Here is a 25,438-nt window from a genome sequence, read left to right on the forward strand (position 1 = left end):
TGCACCCTGGCTATTTGCTTACTGAAATCAATGTTTAAATGATCACCGTGGGATGCGAGAGTTTAGCAGGTCAAGAGCTTGCTGTGCAAGCCTGATGATCTGAGTTTGATCCACATAAACATGGAGGGTAAGGATCAGCTCCACAGAGTGGTCCCTCCACATGCAGGTTGGGGCACACTGCCACAAACACACCACTCACACACAAATACACACACAATAAGAAAGTAAGAAAAATGACCGACAGAAGGAACTGGACATGGTGGCAAAGCCCAAAATGCCAGTAGTTGGGAGGCTGAGGCAAGAGGAGAGCAAGTTTGGATTAAAAGTCTGAATCAGCCAGTGTTACATAGTGAGATCCTGTCTTTAAAATATAAAAATAAAAAATAACCAAACCAATTATTTTTATTTCCACTTTATATCAACTGTAACTGAACAGGAAGTAGTAGTAGGTCAAGTTATAGGAGGCAAATATCAATTATTGATGCACACAGTCGTCATTCAAGAGGAAGATATAGGAGAACAGCAAGTTTGAGGCCAGCCTGGGCTACACAGCAAAGAAATCCTGTCTCTTGACCATCTGACCCACCATAGATGCATATTAAAGAGGATGGTCTTCTGATGAAGTAGCTGGAAATACTCTTAGGGCCACAATAATGACATCTGTTTTTTTGGGGGGTGGGCAAGGGAAGGACAGTGTGAGACTGGGTCTAAGTTACTATGTAACCAAACATGTCCTTGAACTTCTGATGTCTTGTCTCTATCTGCTCACTGCAGGGATAACAGGAGTGTGCCAGCACACTCAGTTTATAATAGCTAGCCTTAACTGACTCACACTGGCCAGGCACTGTGCTAGGATGGTTCTTTCTTCAGTGCTGGGAATGGAACCTAAGTCTTCAGATGTGCCATGAAAACGTTCTACCACTGAACTGGAACTCTCCAGCCCAAGGTCGGTCGGTCTCCTCTCTCTCTCTCTCTCTCTCTCTCTCTCTCTCTCTCTCTCTCTCTCTCTCTCTCTCTCTCTCTCTCTCTCTCCTCCCTCCCTCCCTCTCTCTCTCTCTCTCTGTTTCTGAGACAAGGTTTCTCTGTGTAACAGTCCTGGATATCCTGAAAGTCACAGAGATACAGAGATTTGCCTATCTAGTCTTCCTGCTGGGATTAAAGAAGTGTGCCACACTGACCAGGGCACGATTTCCTTTGATTTCCAGAATAACCCTATAAACAGGGGACTACAAATTCCTAGGCAATTATTCATTATATTTTCCTGGCAAGATTAAAGTACCCCGCTTCAAAATTATTCAGAGTATTGTAGTCTGAACAGTAATATGATCATTCTTAAGTTGGACTGAACAGTACACTCACAAGATTCTTATCTGTAGTTTTAACTACAGGACCTGAACATGTGACTGACTGAATGCAGACAGTTTTAAATATTATAGGTAAGATTGTTTCCTTTTTCTACCTCCCTTAGACAGAGTCTCACAGTGCAGTCTTAGGACTGGACTAGCAAGCTGGTCTTGAACTCACAGAAATACACTTGCCTGTGTTCTCCAAGTGCTAGGACTAAAGGTGTGTACTACCACACCTGGCTTAAAATGGTATCACAGGAAATGAGCAGATGTGGCGAAGAGAAAGGGAGAGACAGATGGTCCTTCCAGACATCTGTGTAGTCAGGAGAGAAGAACATATGAAGGATTCTATGTGTGAAGATCAAATCCATGAGGCAAGGAGAGGTGTCAGGATGAAGGCCTCCTTGGCGGCATCTTATACACTGGACTTTCAGCTTCTACAACTAAAGTCAAGCTCTTTGCTGTCTGATCAGGAAGTCTGCGCTCTTTGCTAGGCAGTCCTGGCAAACCAGCTCTAGTGCTCATGTCCCCTGCCTGACCTTGAGCTGCTCAAGACCTCTAGCACCTCACCCCCAGAAAAATAACGTAAAAGCCACAATACAAAACATGCAAAATAACAACAACAATAAGAATAATAATAGTACAAAACAAGAGAGCCCCAGAACTTTTATCCCCACAACTTTTAAATACATACATTTAGTATGTATTTACACTCTCTCCGTGTGTGTGTGTGTGTGTGTGTGTGCTGTACGCAGGAACACATACCTATGTGAGCACCTGCGGAAGACAGAGGAAGTCTTCTGGCATCTTCCTCTATCATACTCCCCCTCAGTTTTTGAGATGGTCTGTTACTGAACATGGCTGTTTGGGCTAAGCTGACTGGATCTGCCTGTGTCCATCCCCCAAAGCCAGGGTTGCAGGCACATACTGCCATGTGTGCTAGATCATTCCACTTTCTTACTGAGCCATCTCCCCATCCACTTCTAGGACAGACACACCACTTTAGAGTCTTCCACGTACTAATGTGCTAAGGACAGCTTTCATATCACTGCATTATGCAGTTCCTCTGACCTGTGCGTGTGTCCTGTCTCACTGCAGACAATGTCAGGTCAGCAACCTTCGACATGACGCTATGGTTTAATCCTGAGCTGAGTGGAATCCAAAGGCCAACTAATCAGTATTAAATAGATCATGGTCACGACAAGAGTTTATCATAACATTATAGCAGGAAGTTGTTTAACACACTCTATGTCTTAGTAAGGCTTTAATAAGGCTGAGGTAGAGATCTAACTATATTTTTTCTTTGTTTAAAGGTAAGAATTAAATCATAAGAAAGGAATAAAATTTGGGGAGATGCCTCAGTCAGTAAACCACACAAGCACGAGGACCTGAGTTCAGATCCCCAGGAGCAGAGTAAAGGCCAAGTGCAGTAGGGTTATCTATAGCCCCAGTGTTAGGGCCAGAGACAGATGGATTAATAGTGCTTACTGGCTACTCAGGCTACCGAATTGATGTGTTCCAGGATCAGTGAGGGATGCTATCTTAAAAAATAAGGTAGAGTGCTATTGAGGACTCTACCATAATATACCCCCACATAACATGTACAGGCACCACAAACACAAAAAACTTTAATAATTTGTGCCACTGCAGCTCAAAACCAGAGTGAACACGACAGGCAGGTCAAGTGTTCTACACTGAGCTACACTCTTGCCCCACCAATGCTTGGAAATAAACTCATGCTTTAGATTCTAAAGGATTTTCTGAGCCAAGTCCTTGGCCTGTTGTGGAAAACCTACACCGTGTGCCTTAGGACAAGGAGAAACATGGTGTGCACAAAGCTCTGCAGGTCTGACATGGTGCTGTGCACAGTTGAGACAATGAGGTCCATATTCAGCTGGCAACAGCACACATCTGGATCACCACTGTATTTGAGAGTGCCATGGTCAGGAAGAGCTGTGGGATGATCCGCAGCCAGACAGCATGACAACCTGTGCTATTCTCTAGCGTAAACTTGTCATCCAGACCACGGCCCTTGCTCAATTTTGACTGAAATACTGTACAAAATGTTTCTATCAAAGGGTATTATGAATCATTTAACAAACATATATTTATCTGAACGCCTCCAAGGAAGAAGGCTATGAAATGATGCACTTGTATGTGCACATACCCTACATACACACATAACTAAAAAATAAATGTAAAAAAAATTTGGTATTTCCAAGGCTGTCATTTAAATCTGTCATTGTAGCTTGATTTTGATACATCTTTAACAAATTCTTGAAAACTGAAAAAAATTAAAAGACTTTGAGTGGGTATACTAACATCAGACTCAGTAAAATAGTAACAAAAACTGTTAGGAAGTATAAACAGTGGTTCTCAACCTTCCTAACACTGCAACCCTTTAATACAGTTTAATACATGCTATGGTGACTCAAACAATAAAATTATTATAATTGCTACTCCATAACTGTAATTTTGCAATTGTTGTTAATCATAAAAAATGCAAACATTTTGGAGACAGAAGTTTGTCAAAGGGATCTTGACCCACAAGTTGAGAGCCACTGATACAGAGGGATAATTTACAAAGGTCAGTTCACCAGGAAATATACAACTACAATTATATAGAAAATGAAAAGACAAACCCAGAGACTGGAAGAAAGAAAAATGTTTTGCAAGTATGTAACCACTAAAGACATCTTCACAGTATGTAAAGAACTCTTAAATTCAACACTAGGAAGATAAAAATGGGGAGAAGAACTCAGGGTAAGTATGGCATGCTTATGACCCTGGACTTGACCCCCATGGGGTGGGCCCACAAAACTCTATACGGATGACAAAACACATGAAAAGATGGGGACACAGTGAGTCACCAAGGAAACGCGGTGCCACTTCACACCACAGGATCACAGAAGAATGGCGACAATGGGTAACTGAAATGATGCTGAGGTTCCGTCTTTTTTAAAAAATATTTATTTATTTATATTTTACGTACACTGGTGCTTTGCCATAAGTGTTGGGTCTCCTGGAAATAGAATTACAGACAGTTGTGAGCCACCATGTGGGTGCTGGGAATTGAACCAAGGTCCTCTGGAAGAGCAGCCAGTGCTCTTAACCACTGACCATCTCCCCAGCCCCTGAGGTTCCATCTTAACCCAGAGTGGCTACCATCCAGAAACAAACAACATACATAAGCCCAAATGCTGGTAAGGACACAGGAGAGAAAAGGAATACATTATGTGCACCCAGCTGATGGGAATGTAAATTAGTTCCAATACCATGGAAATCAGGATGCAGGTTCTTGAAAAAAAGAAACTGCAGTAAGATCCTGATAATCACTTCTAGTTAAAGAGTTAAAGGAAGCTATTGAGCATTGAAGCATGCACCAGAGATACCTCACACCAATGTATGGTAATAGGCAAGTCATGCATTTCCTTTGATTTTTTTTAATGAACCAACGGACCACACACACACACACACACACACACACACAATTTAGCCATAAAGGAAATGAAATTATACCATTTGCAGGAAAATAAGTAAAAGTGGAATTCATCATATTAAGTGTAATTAACCTGGCTGAGAAAGATAAAAATCATATTTCCTTTTACATGCTGAGTCTAGACTGAACAGTAATAACAAACATAAAGAAGGAAACATGCAAGCAGAAAAGGACTGTTTGGGAAGAAGAATAGAGTCAAAAAAGGAAGGGCAATAAGGGAGTAATGTGCTTGTATGGACTAAGGAGAAAATACTGATATACAGGTTTGGAAATCAGACAGTTGAAATCTATGATATGTAATTGATACATGCTAGTAAAGATGAAGAAAACACTAACACTAGAGAACTGTTGGTGAAAATGTGAAGAAACTCATACAATGCTGGTGAGAACATAAAGTGGTACAGATGCCTCGGAAAACAGTGGCAATTCTTAAAATGTTAAATCAAAGAATTACCGTATCATCTAGTGTTTCTGCTACTGAAGAGAAATAAAAATGTACTCTCACATCAACACTTATACATAAGCATTCACAGCATTGTTATTCATAACAGCCAAAATAGCAGCAGCACAGACAGCCAGAAAAGCTACTCAGCCCTACAAAGAAGTGAAACACACTAAAAGTAGACGCTGTTAAACACAGCAATGAAAGCAGACAATGACAGGGGTCACATCCTAAGAAACCACGCTGGGGTGTCCTGAGCAGGCACATCTAGGGAGATGAGTAGTTATTATGGATCGGGAAGTTGGAGCTCTGTGAGTTCAAGAGCAGTCTGGTGTATACAGCTAACTCTAGGACAGCCAGGGCACAGCATGGTGAGACCTTGTCAAACAAAGAAATAAAATGGGCAGGAGAGCTATCTCAGATGTTAAAAGCACTTGTTGCTCTTGCACGGAACCCAAGTTCAGTTCCTAGCACCCATATGTAGGCTCACATCTATCTGTAGCTCTGTTGCCTCCTTCTGATCTCTAGGCACACAAGCAGTGCTCCCGTCTTTTCACTGTACACCAGGAGATTCGCCAAAGAGATCCTTGACACCTATACAATAATCCTGTTACTCTCTTTAATACAATGCTAAGATTTGTCCAATCTTGAACTGGTGCAATTTTCTGGAAATAATACGGCAACATGTAGTAGGAAGAGACAGTTCATGTATTTCAACTTTTAAATGTTTATCTTTAAACAAATATATTTCACATGGGGGGGGGTGCATGCATGATGTATATGTAGGTATGTGTGCCATGGTGCGTGTGGAGGTCAGAGGACAACTTTGCATAGTTGGTTCTCTCCTTCCTTTTACATGGATTCAAGGGATCTTGCTGTGGGATAATGCTTTTGTACACTGTAGGGGGAGGGCCTGCTTGTTTGACCTGGCTGCCTGGCTAGCTCAGCCCCAAAATAACCACACAGAAATTGTATTCATTAAAACACTGCTTGGCCCATTAGCTCTAGCTTTTTATTGGCTAACTCATTAATTTAACCCATTTCTATTCATCTGTATATCACCACGTGGATGTGGTTTACCAGCAAAGATTCTAACCAGCGTCTGTCTCAGGCAGAAGACCCATGGCTTCTCCTCTGACTCTGCCTCCTCTCTCCCAGCATGCCATTTAGTTTTCCCGGCCTACCTAAGTTAAGTTCTCCCCTATCAACAGGCCAAGGCAATTTCTTTATTCATTAACCAATGAGAGAAACACATAGACAGAAGGACCTCCTACACTAGTACACTGTAAAGATATGTCACTTATATTGGTTTAATAAAACACTGACTGACTAATAGGCAGGCAGGAAGTATAGCTGGGGCAACCAGACTAGGAAAATTCTGGGAAGAGGAAAGGCAGAGATGCAGTCACCAGCCGGATGTACAAGTAGTAAGATGAGAATACCTTACTGAGAAAAGGTACCAAGCCACGTGGCTAAACATAGACAAGAATTATGGATTAATTTAAGTTGTAAGAGCTAGTTAATAATAAGCCTGAGCTAATAGGCCAAATGGTTTCTAATTAATATAAGCCTCTGTGTGTTTCTCTGGGACTGAAAGACTGCAGGACTAGAACCAGGTAGGACAGAAACTTGTGTCTACAGGATCTGACTTGGATTTCTGGGCTGGTGTAACAAGTGCCTTTATTTGCTGAGCCACTTTAACTGGCCCTAAATGTTTATCTTAATAATAGAGTTTAACCAAAGGTGAAAAAAAAGATACAAAAATGTTAACAGCTCATATGTCCAACAAAAACAGCATGAAGAAATATTAAATTACTAAACACTAATATTATGACTACAGAAAATACTTGGGGTGTTGTGTGAAAAGAATCTGTATATAAAGGAACTTTCTAAATGTACACAACTCTGTGTATGTGTGTATGAAAAGGTAATTTTCACTAATAAAAGTGGTATGAGTTGTAACTCTAAAGATGGCTCTTTTTGTTTTAAATTGTAAGTCTTTTTAAATGTTGATACATGGTATCAGGGGTAATAAAAGATAAAATAGGGGTAAAAACACAAAATATGGATAATACTGATCACTCTGGTAAGGTTCTAAACTGCCATGGCTTCCTAAAAGTGATTAAGAATTGTATCCTTGCCGGACGGTGGTGGCGCACGCCTTTAATCCCAGCACTCGGGAGGCAGAGGCAGGTGGATCTCTGTGAGTTCGAGGCCAGCCTGGTCTACAAGAGCTAGTTCCAGGACAGGCTCTAAAAAAGCTTCAGAGAAACCCTGTCTCAAAAAACAAAAACAAAAACAAAAACAAAAAAACAAAACAAAGAAAGAAAGAAAGAAAGAAAGAAAGAAAGAAAGAAAGAAAGAAAGAAAGAGAATTGTATCCTCGCTGGGCGACGGAGGTACACACCTTTAATCTCAGCACTCAGGAGGCAAGCTCAAGGACAGCATAGTCTACAGAGGGAGTTCCAGGACAGTTCAGGGCTACACAGAAAAACCCTGTCTCAAATAACACAGTCTTAAACTGGGCATGGTGACACGTCTTTAGTTCCAGTACTTAAGGAGGCAAAGGCAGGCAGGCAGATCTCTGTGAGTTTGAGGCCATCCTGGTCTAGAGGGAGTTCCAGGACAGCCAGGGTTATATAGAGAGACTCTGTCTCAAAGTAAATACATACATAAATAGAAATGTGTCCTATTTTACTCTGCTGGAGAAACATCACACCCGAAAGTGATTCAGTGAAGGCAAGGGTTTATTTATCTGGCTTACAAACCCCGATTACAGTCTATCACTGAATCAGGGCAGGGACTATGAAGCAGGAACTGAAGCAGAACCAGAGGAATGCTGCTACTGGCTGGCCCTCCATGGCTTGTTCAGCTGTTTTCTTATACAACCCAGGACCACTTGAACTACCTGTCCTGGGGTGGCACTGCCCTAGAAGGCTGTGCCTTCCCACATCAATCATTAATCGGGAATAAGCCCCACAGACTTGCTTACAAGCCAATCTGATGAGAAGTCACCTAACAGAGGAGTCTAGCTTGTGCTGACAAAACACCACCACCACCAAACAGAAAAGCCAACAAACCAGCAAAGAGCTTAGGGCTTCTGTAGACATCTCTGTGGTTAAAGAATTAGTCAGTGTATATATAGTGATACATCTTTCTTCTACAATGGCTATAATAAAGAACTGAAAGTCTGTGATTTCACAAAGTATCAACATCCAGAAACATTAGGTAGTTCAAAATTCTTTTGCTGATATATTTATTATTCGTGCTGTTTCATGAAATTAACTTAAAATTTCCCAAGCAGCCTTTACTCCCATTTTCATATTTTGTGTGTATGTGTGTTGTGTCTTTCTGAGTGTACACCATACGCGTCCTGGTGCCCTCAGAGGCCAGAAGAGGGTGTTGGACCCCTTGTGGCTGGACTTACAACAGGTTCTAGAAGCCAAAGGATCAAGTGGACGGCAGGGCTGTTGAGCCATTCTCTCCACAGCCATCATTGTAGTTGTGTCGGCCACACAATGATCTCAATTACACACCCACTACAGTCCTTCAACCAAAGACTGTCTGAGAAGGGGACATCTGTCTGTCTTCTTCATGTTTTCTTCTAGTCATATGACTGAGTGCTAGGATGAATATGTAGTCATCAGGATCCAGTCTCAGCACTCCCAAAGGCAACAGGGAGAAGACTTGGTAATTTACCACACTCAACTCGAGTAACGGTGAGTTACATGAAATCGTTTCAGAAGGTTAAAAAAAAGACTATTATTAGCAATTTGTAGGGATCAACCTATGCCAATGCTTTTGTAGTAAGGGAAAATTAACTTCTGTAAAGATGCTAGTCATGAAGCAGTTCTTCAGGACAAGGAGAACTTTACCAGCTCCGTGAGCACAGCTGCACTCTGGTTTACTTGATCCTCCTCTGTCTATTAAAGGCCTTCGGTTACACTTTGATTTGGAGTTAGAGAAATAAACAAACAAAACAGTGACTATCATTCATTTTGCAGCATGTATTTTTTTTGTATTCTGAATTCTTTCTAATTTTTGATCCCAGTGGTACAGAAAATTACTGTCAGTGCCCCTTATAGCCTTCCCAGTAAGCTCAACTTTTTCTATGAGTCACTCACTATCTGCAGACCTAGTTTTAAGCAATTAGTTTTTCCACATTTGCATTAATATGCTAAAGTCATAGTTTAACGTGTTAAACATGATTGTTTAACAGCAGTCAACCAAAGAACAAATATTAGAATTACCCACTGGAACTCAAGTCCTTACAAAACCCTTTTCTCTCCACAGAGCAAAGTTCCTTCTACCTGCTGATGAAAACAACCCCATGGAGAATATCTTACCTGAAACTACCATAGACTATCAGAAGAATGGAAATCAGAAATGTCGACACTTGACTGGAATCCACCAGGGAATAGGCCCTAGAGAAATAAAGAGGACAAATATTAACTCACAGGCTGCAGGTGCTCAAGGAGTTCACAGTCCCTGCATTTACTAAATGAGATGTACGTTAGCATTAGCAACACAAACCATTAAAACAAAATATGCTAACTTACCACACGGGACACAAAGAGAGCTTCATAGCATTGTTATGGTGTAAAAACTTCATCTCTGTATGATGATACATAACGTTTGTAACATCCACTACCAACTTAAACCTATTCCAATAAAAAAAAAAATCTCAGCACTTATGCTTTTATGTGTTTACAATGAATGACCAATAGTCCTTTGTTGGTTTGAATTAATGATAAGGTAAAGACCATATCTCTCCTCGATACCTTTTCTTGTTTTCTAATGTCTACAGATTATTGTCATCTGGATGTGGTAAGGAGGATCTAAAACTAATTACTATCTTATACTTTGTATTCAATTGCCTGAAAAAAACTGACATCTTCCTGATGGCTGCTTCTCTTATGACCCGGATGGATGGCAGCCCTGCAATTTCATACCCTTCACCTCCAGTCCCACTATCAATGCCTTAGCTCCCATGCTCAACTACACAAAATTTTATTTTCAAGCATCTCCAGGAACTCACCATTCACATTACCCAATCCTGAGCAGAACAGTATCTTTATCACCATTATTATTATTATTATTATTATTATTTTATTATTATTGTTCAGCAAAAAGAATTCTCTCCATGTAGCCCTGACTGTCCTGGAACTCATTACTGTAGATCAGGCCGGCCTCAAACTCAGAGATCCTTCTGCCTCTGTCTCCGAGGTGTTGGGACTAAAGGTGTGCACCACCAGATAAAGATTCTGTTGTGTTGAGGGCTGAACTCAATTCATTGTAAGCATTTGAAATAAGTGCTCTATCACTCAACAACATTCCCAGCACACTAATTCTGACAATTTAATGATGCGTGTGAGCCAGGTATTCTGATAGTGAGCCACTTGGGGAATGAGACTTCTTCTCTTTTTCCCCTCAACCTAAGTGAATGTAATTGTGGACAGTGCTGCAGAGGAGAAAGAACAGACACTGCATGTAAAGGCAGCAGGTGGAATGGGGCGGAAAGAGGTGAATGAAACACATAATCTACAATAAACAGGATCTGGTTGAGTGTGGGAACCAAGAGAGGAAAACTGGGGGGGGATTCCCAGGTTTCTACTGAGCACCTGAGTTGTACTACTCAGAAAAAGAGCAAAACAAAGGAGGGAGAGTCAGAGCCAAGTTTTGAGTACACTGACAGCAAGATGTACAAGTGCAGAAGCTTATCGGCTTCCTCTAAGTGAGTCCACAGGTGTGCGTGAGTGTGTCTTAACAGCAGTGGGAAAAGGCCAGAGATGATGATGGCCTGAGGACCCTCCAAATCTGAACATCAGCTAGGAGGCACAGGAAAGAAAATCAAATTGAGAAAGAGAAGGAGTCAAGGACAGCTGTCACTTTAATGAAGGAGTAGGGTTAGATTATGCTGAGCTTTAATCCTGTGGTCACTGAGGCTGGCTACCCAATCTCTTTACACATCATTTTTCCCATTTGCAAACAGCAGCACTCTACAGAGCTACCACTGGTTAAGATGAGTAGGTCACAGTATAGCACATGTACTCAATGTTGTCTGTGTCACATGGAGTGGTAACCTCAACAAAGAGTGCTCTAACGAAGTGATGAATATTAAATAGGAACTGGTAAGAAAATTAAGTTAAGAAAAATGGAGCTAAGACTCCCTCCCTCCATCCCTCCCCCTCTCTCTCTCTCTCTCTCTCTCTCTCTCTCTCTCTGTAATAGGAGAACAGAATGGCATGAAGGAAGAAGGATGGAGAGATCCTTTAAAAGGAATTTTTATGGGCTGACAAGATGGCTCAGTGAGCATGCTGGCCCAATGAGGATTTGAGTTTGTTCACTGAGTTACTGATACCAAGGTAGTAGAGGAGAATGGATTCCTGAGAACTGTCCTCTGACCTCCAATGTGCTGTGGTGTGTGTGTGTATCACTTTAAAAAATTGCAGTTTTATAAAGATGGGAGATACTCCACCCTTTCTGCATGCTGACTGTACTTCCTAGTGAGGAGGAAAGGCTATAATATGTCCTCTGATCTTTAGTTAGGTATGGTGGTGCACACCTGCAATCCTAGGACTCAGATGTGGAAGTTCAAGAATCAGATGTTCAAGACCATCTTTGGCTACAAAGTGAAGTCTGATCTACTGGAGATGCCCCCATTCAAAGCATACAATTAAAACTTCATGTTAAGACATAAGGGTCCACAGGCAGTCTATCTTTAGAAATAATCACTACATTTATTTATTTATTTATTTATTTATTTACTTTTGTGTGTATATGTACACATAGGTATGTGAGACCCTTAGGGTACAATTTTTTCATTCCATTATGTGGGTTCTGGAGATCATCTCTGATTATTGCTTATCAGCAGCCAGTGCCTTTACCTGCTGAGTCATCTGGCCAACCCTGAAGTCAGTTTCTGAGCAGTAGCTATTATAGATATATCAAGCACTTAAGGGTATTTAAAACAAACAAAATTTAGTCAGAAGTTCATAGTTCAGATGGCTCCAACCTTAAGTAAATCAAAACCTGATAGCATATTACCCAATCAAAACCTGATAGCATATTACCCAATCAGAAACTGTCAACTAATGTCTAACTGGGACTTCCCACTTTAACCAATCAAAAAAAATTTTTTTTTTGTTTTGCTTTTGGAAACACCTTATTTAAACCAGATATGGTGATTCATGCCTGTAGTCCCAGCATTTGGAAGGGGAGGCAGGAAAATCAGAAGTCTAAGGTCATCTTTAGTTACCTAGAGAGTTCAATGACAGCTTGGCTAGAAAATGTCTCAAAGATTTTAGCTTGTTTTTGAGAGAAAGTCTGTGTATCCCTGGCTGCTCTGAACTCCCCGTGTAGACCCTCTTGCCCACCTGATCTGTCATCAGTGGGGTTCCCAGATTAAATGAGACATTAAGAGACCTAAACCCATCCTTTGATAAGTAAACTATGCATTCTTAAAATATAAAATGCTTCAAGGGGAAAAAAAAAAGGTAAGAGAGACCAGAGCCGAAACAACAGTAACAACAAAACCAGGGGGGAATAGTTAAGTTAGAATAACAAGTACAGAAAATTTTATTATGGTCTTCCACTTTTTGCATGTTTGAAATTTTCAATAAAAAAATTTTGTTTTGTTTTAGAGTCATGACTGAGAAGATGGCTTGGTGAGTAAAGGTGTCTGCAGCCAAGCCTGTTAACATGAGTTCAATCTCCATGTCCCCTAAGGTGGAAGGAGAACCTATGCTGTCCTCTGACTGTCCACAAACATAGACTCACATAATAAAATTTAAAAAAAAATCTAATTTTATTACTGCTAGTTCTCTCTTCTTGTTGGGGATTGAACCCAGGACGCTGTACATGCCAGGCAAGCACACAGAGCCACAGCCCTACTCTGGCAAAACCTAAGGCAAAGTCTGATTATAATTAGAAGTATGAAGGTTGGCAAGACAGCTAAGCTGGTAAACTAGACTCATATTCAGGTCCCTTGAAAGAACAGCCTGAGCTCTTAACTGCCAACTCTCCTCACCGATCCTGGTTGTTCTCCCCACCCCTATCCCTTATGGAAAAAAACTGGACCTGTTTCAAATTCTACTCCAGCTGATGGAGTGATGCCTCAGCACTTTAGAGTACTTGATACTCTATAGAGGATCTGGGCTAGGTGCCTAGCACCTAAGGGGTGGCAGTGGGTCCAGCGGATCCGATGTCTTCGGACCTCTGTGGGCACCAAGCACACATGTGATGCACATACATAAAAGCAGACAAAACACTCATACACATAAAGTAAATAAAATTATAAAACTTCTGCTAGAGCAAACGACTCTGTATAAAGACTCTTGAAAGCTGTACTCAGGCTGCAAACTTGTGAGAGTGGAGCAGGGAACGAACTGCATTTGCGATGTGACAGGCCGTACAAACTGCCTACAGAGGTGGCACACCATTTTGCACTTGCACCAGAAATGGATTCAAATTCCTGTTCCCTTAAACTCTGCCAAAGCTGCCATGCTTGAAAACTGTTATGCTAGTATGATTTACATTTGCGCTGAATTTCTGATGTAGTTACAATTTAAAATTTGGTTGAAAATAAGGTTAGGCAGCTGCGTGTATGGTTTTTGTGGGTGTTTTGAAAAGCAATTGAAAATTGCTCTTTTTCCCTTACTAGAGATGTGACAAAGTTCTCCTCGGGGCTGGCTTTTTGATGGTGGTTTAAGGCAATGAGTTGGCTTTTGCAGTCTTGCTTTTTTTTTTTTTTTTGGTTTTCTCTGCAGCTTTAGAGCCTGTCCTGGAACTAGCTCTTGTAGACCAGGCTGGTCTCGAACTCAAGAGATCCGCCTGCCTCTGCCTCCCGAGTGCTGGGATTAAAGGCATGCGCCACCACCGCCCAGCCTAGTCTTGCTTTTTTTTTTGAAGCATACTGTTATTATTTAAAGGTAGTAATAACTCAGACAGGCAGGCAGGAGGAAGGGAGGAAAAGTAGACAGCTCTGTCAAGAAAATGGGTGGGTGTTTGGGGAATTCTAGGAAATTTTGCCCAGCTACCTTACTCCAGAGCCTCTTCCTGCCCTCCATCTCAGACTGTCAGAGAATTCTTGTACCTCGAGCCCTTTGGTGGGTCTGTTCCCAAAGACTTCGAATGTACATTAAAGAAAGAACTATGCTGTTTTCTGAAATAAACAAATCCTTATGAAATGTGAAGCAATTACATACATTTGAAACATGCCCAAATCAGGTTGGCCTATTATTATTTTACACAGACAGGAAAACTTGGCCAGTGACGTCTTGATGCCTGTCAAGCGCTGATATTTGAGGCTAAGTATAAAAAGCATGGATTCTCTAATCCTATCCCACCAGGCCTTTAATAGACAAAGCCAAGAAGTACTCTAATATCCAAGACATTGCCGTGCGTCCTAAGAATGTCGGGACCATGCTGGACTTTAGAAACTTGGCCAGTTAAAATCTATTTCGAGCTGCTTACCAGAGTGTGTGTAACACTAAAAAGTCCTGCTAAGCCAAAAACACAGAGAGCACTATTGAGTAATGTGTCCCACACATCAGTACAATGAAAAGCATTCTTGTCCATCAACAAACCCAGTCCTCCTACTCCAGCTCTGAGGAGTGCTGCCTCCGACCAGCCACCCACTTTTCAGTTGTGTGACAATTTATACTCCTAAAACTGAGGACTCTGAAGTTAAGCTTTTATTTGGTAAGTGGGAGTTTATGATATTTACCCTATTAGAAATGGAATAACTTGATTGTATATAAACCTGTAATTAGAGAACTTGGGATGTGGAGGCAGAAGTTCAAGACCAGTCTAGACCAACTGATACCATCTCAAAACAAAACAAAACAAAGCAAAACAAAATACCCCAAGATACTGAGAAGTTTAAAGTATTTGTTAATTTATTTAAAATGAAATTACTGTATGTGAACATAAATAACACCTTTTCTGAACAACAGAAAACTGAAAAGGGCCTTCTTTCACACCTTTGTAAGCTTCCCCATGTCTGATCTGGAACACAGCTGGATACTCTGTGTATACTTCACATATTGCCACATGTTGCCAGTCTTGAACCCAGACAAAAAAAAATCAGGCATGCGGGCCGGGCGGTGGTGGTGCACGCCTTTAATCCCAGCACTCCGGAGGCAGAGGCAGGCGGATCCCTGAGTTCGAGGCCAGCCTGGTCTACAAGAGCTAGTTCCAGGACAGGCTCTAGAAAGTACAGGGAAACCCTGTCTCGAAAAACCAAAAAAAAAAAACAAAACAAAACAAAACAAAACAAAAAATCAGGCATGCAAAAGAGTGGGTTTTTAAACAACTTTTTCAAATAATGGGGGTGATACTGTTTTCTCTGATGTTCATAGGGTAATTTGTTGCTTTTTATTTATTAAGACAGGGTCTCACTACCGACTTTAGGTTAGCCTTAAAATCACAATCCTCTTGCCACAGCTTCTGGGACTGAAGGCATGAGCCACCACACTTGACAAGAGCAATTTTCTTAAAGGTGAGAATTGAAATCTTGTCAATAGAGTAACCACAATGACAAGAATAGATTACATCTGAACTGGATGACCTATTTTGTACTTTGGATAATCTTTTTATCCACAGAAGGTTTTGTAAAATGATGCAAGCAATGTATAAGCTGTTGCTGCACTAAATTAATCCAGTTCTGAAAGCTAGTCAGTTCTCCTTATACAATATTTGAAAATTCCTGTTAATGCCATTCCCGAAGCTGGTGGCAGTAGATAAAAAATCCCCCAAATCTCTAATTTCTATTTGAAAGCTCAAATTTTACTATTAGCCAGGCTTATTTTGCTTTGAAGAACTGATAGCTTGATTAAGTTTAGTGTGTCCACTGTATTCTTTCAAGTAAAAATGGCATCTTACCCAAAAGAACAGATAATGTCTCCACCAGCTAGTGTGTCACACAGCTGCACATGTGCTCTGCTAAAGATGAGCAATGGTGCTGGCAAATGCACAGATGCTTGTGGGAACTTCCCACTTTCTCGTTAAAAAGTGTACAAGGATTGAGACTTACTTAAGGAATCTTTACTGCTTCATCAAGAACATTCTAGGATAAACTGGCTTTAAAATCAAAAACAAAAGTTGCATGCCCGCTGAACAACACCACGATTAGTACTACAGTAAGGTGCCACTGGGCTCAAGGGACCACAGTGAAATTTTTAGGTGCCAGTGAGTTGTGAACCACACAGTGGGACTTTTCTGGTGGGTAGGTTAGGCCACTAACACCTACATTTTCAGTACATTTGTTCATGCTGTGTGTATATATGGATGCATATGTGTAGGAGTGCATGTGCCACAGTCTGGTATGAAGGTCAGTGGACAACTTGCAGGGGTTGGTTTTTTCCTTCTACCATGTATGTCCTGGAGACAGAATTAAAACCAGAGGATCGAGGTCTGACTCCCGGTACTCACACAGTGGCAACTATAATTCCAGTTCCAGAGGATCCAGCACCCTCTGCCCTCAAAAGGCACAAGGCACACTCACGAAGCACAGGCATACAGGTGAACAAAACATTCAGACACATCAACAAGGCTAAAAATAAATTTTAATGATTAAAAAGATTGTTGGGCACGTCAGTAAGCACCTTTATCTGGCAAGCCATTCAGCCCAAGCATTTTTTTTTTTTTTTTTTTTTTTTGCTGTTTTTTTTTTGAGACGGGGTTTTTCTGTGTGGCCCTGACTGTCTTAGAACTTGCTCTGAATGTCAGGCTGGTCTTGAACTCAGATTATCTACCTGCCTCTGCCTCCCAAGTGCTGAATTAAAGGTGTGGTGGCCTGGCTAGCCCAATCATTTTGACTTAAACAATCTGTCTAACATAATGCCCATAATTATTTCCCTTCTTTTTCATTTTTAAGGGAAAAATCCCAATATGAACCATACCACATAGTGACATTTTGATAAAAAATCACGGACTGTTCAATTCTGTGCAAGTACAAGTAGTGATGTCTGCACAGTGACAAACTTCCAATGAGTACTTCTCAAAACAGTTACACAATGAGTGACTGACTGTATCCTAAGCTTGACAGAACCAGTATCTTATCAAATAAAAATTTAACAAATCAATCATTTATGTGCAAAGTACAAAAAATGAGCAAGAGCACAATCTTGCGAGGACACACGATACAAAGCAGCAGAATGAAGTTGAGGGAGAAATAAAGAGCTATGGGATGGATTACCACATTTCAGGAAATCAGCAAACTACAGGCAATTACTACATTTCAATAGACAAAGACAAGTCCAATTCTCTATGTAGTGTTGAGGCTGCCACTTCAGCACTTCAACCACTGAGTATTTGTGACAGACACCATATGGCTCACGAAGCTCCAAACATTTACTATTTGAACAGACACTGCTATGTCCTCCTGTTTTCTCAACAAGGACACCTGGCTAAGACAGCCGCTAAGTTAAAAGGACAACCTCCTCGTTCTTCCCTGAGGGCTAATTTTTACAGTGAATACAATCTGTAAAGCAGAACCATTTACTACTGGATGGTGCATTTAGCGGGAGAGATGAGTGGATTTTGCTTTCACAAAGGTAGTATTTGTGTGTAAGCCTTAAACCCACATGGCCACTCTGTACACAGGAACTGTGTTTATGAGCTAGCAGCAATCCTCAGCATCTTAGAGTCAGACCATGATAAGATAGTGTTGCTAAGTATCAAAATATCTTCATTCCTTCACAAGTATCAAGCAATTTATTCTTTTTCTTACCATTTTAAATATTATCTTATACTTTATATTGTTTTATCATTATCAAGCAGGACTATCAGATACTAAATGGGAAGAACATATACAAAGTAAACTATATGTTAACAGCTGCGTTTACCAGGACTAACATAGTAAAAAAAGATTACTTCCATCAATCATACCAATGACCAAAGAAATTCAGATGAAAAAAAAAGTGTAGTCTCCAAGGCAACAGAGATGAGCTAGAGTTGGTTTACACAAGTACTTTATGGTAACCTGTGAAATGTTAAGAATGGATCCACACAGCAGAAGACCGCACATGAAGGTCCATGGTAAACCTTCAACTCTTTCCTATGATGACCCTCTGCTTCCTCAGGTCACAGATGCAAAAAAGCATGCACATTTTAATTGTGACTTGAGAAAATATCCAGTATTATAAACTTTACTACATTGACCACAACAAACATATGGCAAAGAAACATTTAGGCCATCAATTTCCAAAGTTAAGTGCAAATTGGAAGAAAACAGTGTACATATCACACTGTTCAAATGATTTATTCACAGGAGGGTAAAAAGCAGCTTTTGTGCCTAATCCAAGACTGTTTTAGAACATGAGAAAAACTCACAGAAACTTATATTAGTCATAGTTCTCTAGAGGAACAGAACTGTTAGAATGAATCTATGACCAAAATAAATCTTAAAAACTCACAGAAATTTCTATTAGGGTTCTCTAGAGGAAAGAACTGTTAGAAAGAATCTATAACACATATGAAGGAGTTTATTAGAGAGACAGATGGGCTGTGGTCCAGCTAGTCCAACAATGGCTGTCCATAAATGCAAAGTCCAAGAATCCAGTAGTTGTTCAGTCTATGAGGCTGGATGCCTCAGCTGGTCTGCAGTACATGAATCTTGAAGAAGTATGTTCTAATGCCAATGAAGAAATGGACTTGCCAGGAAGAGCTAGGGCAAGCAGGCAAAGAGAGCAAGATTCCTTCTTCCATGGCCTTTACAGAGGCTATCACCCAGAGTAAAGGTGGGTCCTTGCACTTCAAATGATTAATTAAAAAAGACAAAATTCCTTCTCAGGTATACCCAGCCACTTGGATTTTGGTTAATTCCAGATGTCAACAACCAAGAATTGACATTACATATCATGACCAAAATTGGTATTTTCAATGAAACTACTCCTAAATGTCTCAAACAACGTAATATAATCTGGATATGCATGTTCCTAAAGAACTGAAAGCAGGAACTCAGACACACCAATTTTTGTATTAATATCATGCACAGCACCTCAATGGCAGAAACCACCCACATGGTCAAAGATGGGTAGATGGATGAACAAGGGTGACACACATGTGAGTATCAGTCAGACTTAGCATAGAAATTCTCATTACGTAAAATGTGCATGGATTTTGAAAACATGATGTTGAGTGAAATAACCATATGCAAAAGAACAAGATTGACTTCATTCACATAAGGGATCTAAAATAGTTCAAATTCATAAAAATAAAAAGGCTAGAATTTATGATGACTGGAGCAAAGGAGATCGTGAAGTTACTGTTTGATATGTGCAGTTTTGGGGAAGGATAGAAAAGCTGTGGTTATGTGGTTATAGAAAAGCAATTGTGATACCTGTGGGCAGTTACATCAAACATAACTGAACATACTAGTGCCACTGAATTGTATACTGATCAATAACTAATATGGTAAGGCTCAAGTTTTGGCTCTGTATATTGTAACACAATACTTTTTAATAAAAAAATTAATGGATTTTAAAAAACACTTCCCTTATAACCAGTGGCATAATTGGCTTTTACCATTAAGTCTTGGTTTTTTATGTTGTTGTTTCCCCTGAGACCTGGTTTTTCTGGGAAGCCCTGGCTGTCCTGGAACTCAATCTGTAGACCAGGCTGGCCTTGAACGCACAGAGCTGCCTGCCTCTACCTCCTGAGTGCTGGGATTAAAGGTGTGCAACATCACCATTAAGTCTTATTTAAAACAAAATAGTCTGTACTAAACTAACCAAATGACAGAGAAAGAATATCCAAATTAACGAAATCAGAAACAAAAAGGGGGGCATAACAACAGACACAGAGAAAATCTAGAGAATTCCATTAGGTCATATTTAGAAAACCTGTACTTCATAAAATTGGAAAACTTAAAAGAAATGGACAACTTTCTGGATAAATATCACTTACCAAAATTAAATCAATCTTACCAAAAGCAATCTATAGATTCAATGCAATGCCCATCAAAATCCCAGCAAAATTTTTCAAAGACCTCAAAAGAACAGTATTCAACTTCATATGAAAAAGCAAAAAACCCAGGAGAGCCAAAACAATCCTGTACAATAAAAGAACTTCTGGAGGCATCACAATCCCTGACTTCAAACTCTACTACAGAGCTACAGTACTGAAAACAGCCTGGTATTGGCATAAAAACTGACAGGAGGACCAATGGAACTGAATAGAAGACCCGGATATCAATCCACACACCTTCGAACACCTGATTTTTGACAAGGAAGCAAAAAGTTTCAAATGGAAAAAAAGAAAGCATATTTAACAAATGGTTCTGGCATAACTGGATATTAACATGTAGAAGAATGAAAATAGACCCATATCTATCATCATGCACAAAACTCAAGTCCAAACGGATCTGAGACCTCAATGTAAAGCCAGCCACACTGAACCTTATAGAACAGAAAGTGGGAAGTATACTTGAACGCATTGGCACAGGGAACCACTTCCTAAATATAACCCCAGCAGCACAGACACTGAGAGAAACAATTAATAAATGGGACCTCCTGAAACTGAAAAGCTTCTGTAAAGCAAAGAACACGGTCAACAAGACAAAACGACAGCCTACAGAATGGGAAAAGATCTTCACTAACCCCGCATCAGACAGAGGTCTGATCTCCAAAATACACAAAGAACTCAAAAAAAAAAATGGACACCAAAAGAACACACAATCTAATAAAAAAAATGGAGTACAGACCTAAACAGAACTCCCAACAGAGGAATCTAAAATGGCTGAAAGACAGTTTGAATTTTGCAGGAAAATGGATGGAGCTAGAAAACATTTGAATGAGATAACCCAGACACAGAAAGACAATTATCACATGTACTCACTCATAGGTGGTTTTTAAACATAAAGTAAAGAAAGCCAGCCTACAATCCACAATCCCGGAGAATTTAGACAACAATGCGGACACTAAGAGAGACTTACATAGATCTAATCTACATGGGAAGTAGAAAGTATAAAAAGACAAGATCTCCTGAGTAAATTGGGAGCAAGGGGACCTTGGGGGGGGATTAAAGTGGGGAGGGGAGAGACAGGGAGAGGAGAAGAGAAAAATGTAGAGCTCAATAAATATCAATAAAAAACTGAAAAAAAAATTAAAGACCAGATAAATAGACCTATTACTGCCAAAGAAATAGAAACAGTCATCAAAAGTCTCTGAACAAAGAAATTTAAAAAAAGCACCCAGGACCAGATTGTTTCAGCTCAGAATTCTACAAGACTTTCAAAGAACTAATACCAATATTCCTCAAATTGTTCCACACAATAGAAACAGAAGGAACTTTGCCAAGCCACACAAAGACATTACTAAGAAAAAGAATTACAGACCAATCTCACTCATGAATCAATGCAAAAATAATAAAATACTGGCAAACCAAATCCAAGAATACATCAGAAATATCATCCATCATTACCAAGTCAGCTTCATCCCAGAGATGCAGGGATGGTTCAACATACAAAAATCTGTCAATGTAATCCACCATATAAACAAGCTGAAAAATTAAACCCACATGATCATCTCATTAGATGCAAAAAAAAAAAAAAACCCCACAAAAAAAACTTCAACAAAATCCAGTACCCCTTCATGATAAAGGTCTTGGAGACAGCAGCAGAGATACAAGGAACATACCTAAACATAATAAAGGTAATATACAGCAGGCCAACAGCCAACATCAAGCTAAATGGAGAGAAACTCACAGTGATCCCACTGAAGTCAGGAACAAGACAAGGTTGTCACTCTCTCCATATCTATTCAATGTAGCCCTTGAGGTCCTAGCTAGAGCAGTAAGACAACAAAGGAATGGCACATCACACAATGGAGTACTACACAGCAGAAAAAAATAACATCTTGAAATTTGCAACAAATGGACGGATCTAGAAAACATCATATTGAGTGAGGTAATCCAGACCCAGAAAGACAAATATCATATGTACTCACTCATATGTGGCTTTTAGACATAAAGCAAAGAAAAACAAGCCTACAATTCACAATCCCAGAGAACCTAGACAACAAAGAGGACCTAAGAGAGACATACACGGATCTAATATACATGGGGAGTAGAAAAAGACAAGATCTCCTGATCTCCTGAGTAAATTGGGAGTATGGGGACTATAGGAGAGGGCAGAAGGAGATGGGAGATGAAGGGAGGGGAGCGGAGAAAAATATATAGCTCTATAAAGACAATAAAAATAAATAAAGTGCCATTCAGTGACTTTAGAAACAAAGTCTTTTTTGTCTAGGAACATCCATCCAGTTCCATAATCTAAGAAGACACTGCAACATCTCTGGGGCTCACCCTCCTGGTGACAAGTATCGCCCTGCACAAGGCAGAAGGAGCAGAGTGATTAATATCCTGCTACTTCTACTGCTTGCTTGTTCTTTTTTTTTTTAAATCAAGATAATAACTACAAAGTTGAGAAGTGTCTCATAAACAGTTTTAAAATACTGTTCTTTTGCTTTGAAGAAACATCATGACCAAGAAGTAATTGGGGGCTTACAGCTTCAGAGAGTTAGCCCATTATCGGCATGGCAGTGAGTAGACAGGCACAGCACTGAAGCAGTAGCTGAAAGCTATACATACTGATTCACAGACAGCAGGTAGAGAGAGCAAGGACCTTACGTGGGCTTCTGAAACCTCGAAGTCCATTTCCAAGGACACACCTTCACCAACAAGGCCAATCTCTTAATCCAATCCTAACTTGGTTCATCAACTGGGGACTAAGCATGCAAACATATGAGTCTATGGGGACCATTCTCACCCAATCTATAACAAACACCAAACAAGGGACATGTCTGAGACTGAATTTCGGTAAAGCCACCTGCATTTATTATGGTCACCTCTAATTCACTAGATCTAAAACCAAACAGATTTTCTATCTCCTTGTAGGAGCATCTGCTATGAACTCCAATTAGCAGACTCTTTCTGGCTGCTGTTCCACCTTGCCCTATACATGCTGCATGCATGATCAAGTCATCAAGCAGGACAACTGAGCTAGAGAAGAGAGCAAGGGAGCATCGGTCCATGAGACAGAGAGGAAGATCAGTGCCTACCAGTGACTAAGAAAAGGCATTCCCTCTGAGGGCATGATAGCAGGAAAGGAGAGAAAAGGCAGGATGGTGACTAAGGCCAGCTCAGAAGGGGGATGCAGTGCATGCTATATGTTGAGCATGACCCCGATTCTCTACCACTCCCCCTTCTTCCCATTAGGCACCCTTTCTCCCAGACAATTTTACAAATTTCCATTTGTTATATGTATACAATCTATTAGATAATATGTACACATTTGACATAACTATATAAAATTCTTGAAATACAGCTGAGGAGAAACTATCAGGTTTTATTGTTATAGACTGGCTTAATTTGCTTACAATGGCTGCCTCCAGTTGCACCAATTGTCCTGCACAGGACATAACTCGAAACGGTAATGTATATACCCATAAAACATGCCTACATACACGTGTTCTAAAAGCTGAAAGCATTAATTTTAAACTGTGTATATATGTGTGTTTGTGTAAGCGTATGTGATTCGTGCTGGTGTTCTTGAAGGCCAGACATATTCCTTCTGGATCCGCAGTCAAAGGCAGTGGTGAACTGTATGATGTGGGTGCTAGGAAACAACCTAGGTTTTCGGCAAGAGCTCTTAGCCTCTAAGCTCTGAATAGCCCCAAGCTCTAATGTTTGTTTGGCTTTTGGTTTTTCGAGACAGGGTTTCTCTGTGGCTTTGGAGCCTGTCCTGGAACTAGCTCTTGTAGACCAGGCTGGCCTCGAACTCAGAGATCCTCCTGCCTCTGCCTCCCGAGTGCTGGGATTAGAGGCGTGCGCCACCACCGCCCAGCTGTTTGTTTGGTTTTTGAAGAAAGGGTTTTTTTTTTTTTTTTTTTTTTTTTTTTTTTGGTTTTTTTTTTTTTTGCATAACAATCCTGGCTGTCCTGGAACTCACTTTGTAGATCAGGCTGGCATCGAACCCACAAAAATCTAGCTGCCCCTGCTCTGGAGTGCTGGAATTAAAGGCATGCACCAATGCACCACCACTGCCCCGCTGCCTCCAATTACTATGCAGTTGAGGATGATCTTGAACTCTCAATTCTCCTGCCTTTGAAGTGCTGGAATTTTAGGTGTGTAGTACCTCCAACTTAATATGACCTTTTATTTATAGACTCATTTAGATAAATCCAAGACCAAGGATGTTAGGGGCTGACATCACCGTCCCCAATATTACATGTTTATACTAAGTTCATATTTAAGTTTCAGGTTTCCCTTGGCTTCATCTACTTTCACTTCGAAAGCAACCCAACCTCTACCCTGAGCATCTGCAATAGAAGCCCTGTAAAGAGATACACAGTGCCTACTGTAAGGTACCTCAGTTATACCAAGGATTGAGTGACCACAGGGAACAGAAATGGTAAGGCAAAAATAAAGGTGACAACATGCAAACACTAAACAAACTGCAATATCAGTCAAAAAATTCTTTAATTTTTTTCCTTTATGAACTTAGGTATTATGGGGAGGGAGTTGTGTATGTGTGGAAGTCTTAGGGCAATTTGTGGCTCTCTCTCTTTCCGTCACATAGATGTTGGGGATCAAATACAGGTGAGGCAAGTGCTTTAACACACAGAGCTGTCTTGCTGACCTACTCAAAGCATCTTAAACAATGCTTCTCAAAGCAGACTCTGTAAGACAAATGTTTCTTAATCTGATTTCTTTTTTTCTTTTTTTCCTTTTTTTTTGGAGGGGGTGCTCACCTGTACATAAGGAGGCCAAACTTGCTGTCAATGGTGTCAATTCCTCTCCCCTTGTTCTAGGACAGTCTCTCACTGACCCTGGAGCACACTGCTGCGCTGGCTAGATGAGCTGACAGTAGCCTGATCACCAGTGTCTGAGCTTCTAGGACTTTTATGTGGGATCAGGTCTTCCTTCTTGAACAGCAAGGAGTTTTATCCACTGAGGTATCTCCAGTCTCTAGCTGATTTATGTGACTTAATAGCAGTGATGGGCAAATACATTTGGTAAATGCCAAACTATTTGGCCTTTTCTAAGTAGAGTGCTCCCTGACATATATATCTTACCCTTGTTTTACTCCTTTGTTTTCTTAAGAGAATCAAATAGGTTTTGTACTCCAGAATATATACTTTGGGAAGC

General features: G+C 40.4%; 1 protein-coding gene and 1 long non-coding RNA gene across 3 annotated transcripts in view; one reads left to right on the plus strand and one right to left on the minus strand.

Annotated features, from left to right (window-relative positions):
- The window catches only part of Sppl3 (signal peptide peptidase like 3), a 102,511-nt gene that overhangs the window by 37,849 nt on the left and 39,224 nt on the right, over nt 1-25,438 (minus strand). The window contains exons 1-2 of one of the 2 annotated variants that reach the window (XM_042055869.1): nt 9,847-9,891; nt 9,634-9,711 (exon numbers count right to left, since the gene is read on the minus strand). In XM_042055869.1, the coding sequence (XP_041911803.1) occupies nt 9,634-9,711; nt 9,847-9,872 (104 nt within the window). In that variant the 5' untranslated portion in view covers nt 9,873-9,891. Of the gene's footprint in view, nt 1-9,633; nt 9,712-9,846; nt 9,892-25,438 lie in introns of those variants that run through there. The other variant, XM_038344539.2, reaches the window with a different exon arrangement.
- Nucleotides 787-9,977, plus strand: LOC121677339. The gene is made up of 2 exons (XR_006020893.1): nt 787-946; nt 9,581-9,977. It is a non-coding gene; the product is annotated as an uncharacterized LOC121677339 (long non-coding RNA).

The sequence above is a fragment of the Arvicola amphibius genome, chromosome 10, assembly GCF_903992535.2.
Source record: "Arvicola amphibius chromosome 10, mArvAmp1.2, whole genome shotgun sequence".
NCBI lineage: Eukaryota > Metazoa > Chordata > Mammalia > Rodentia > Cricetidae > Arvicola > Arvicola amphibius.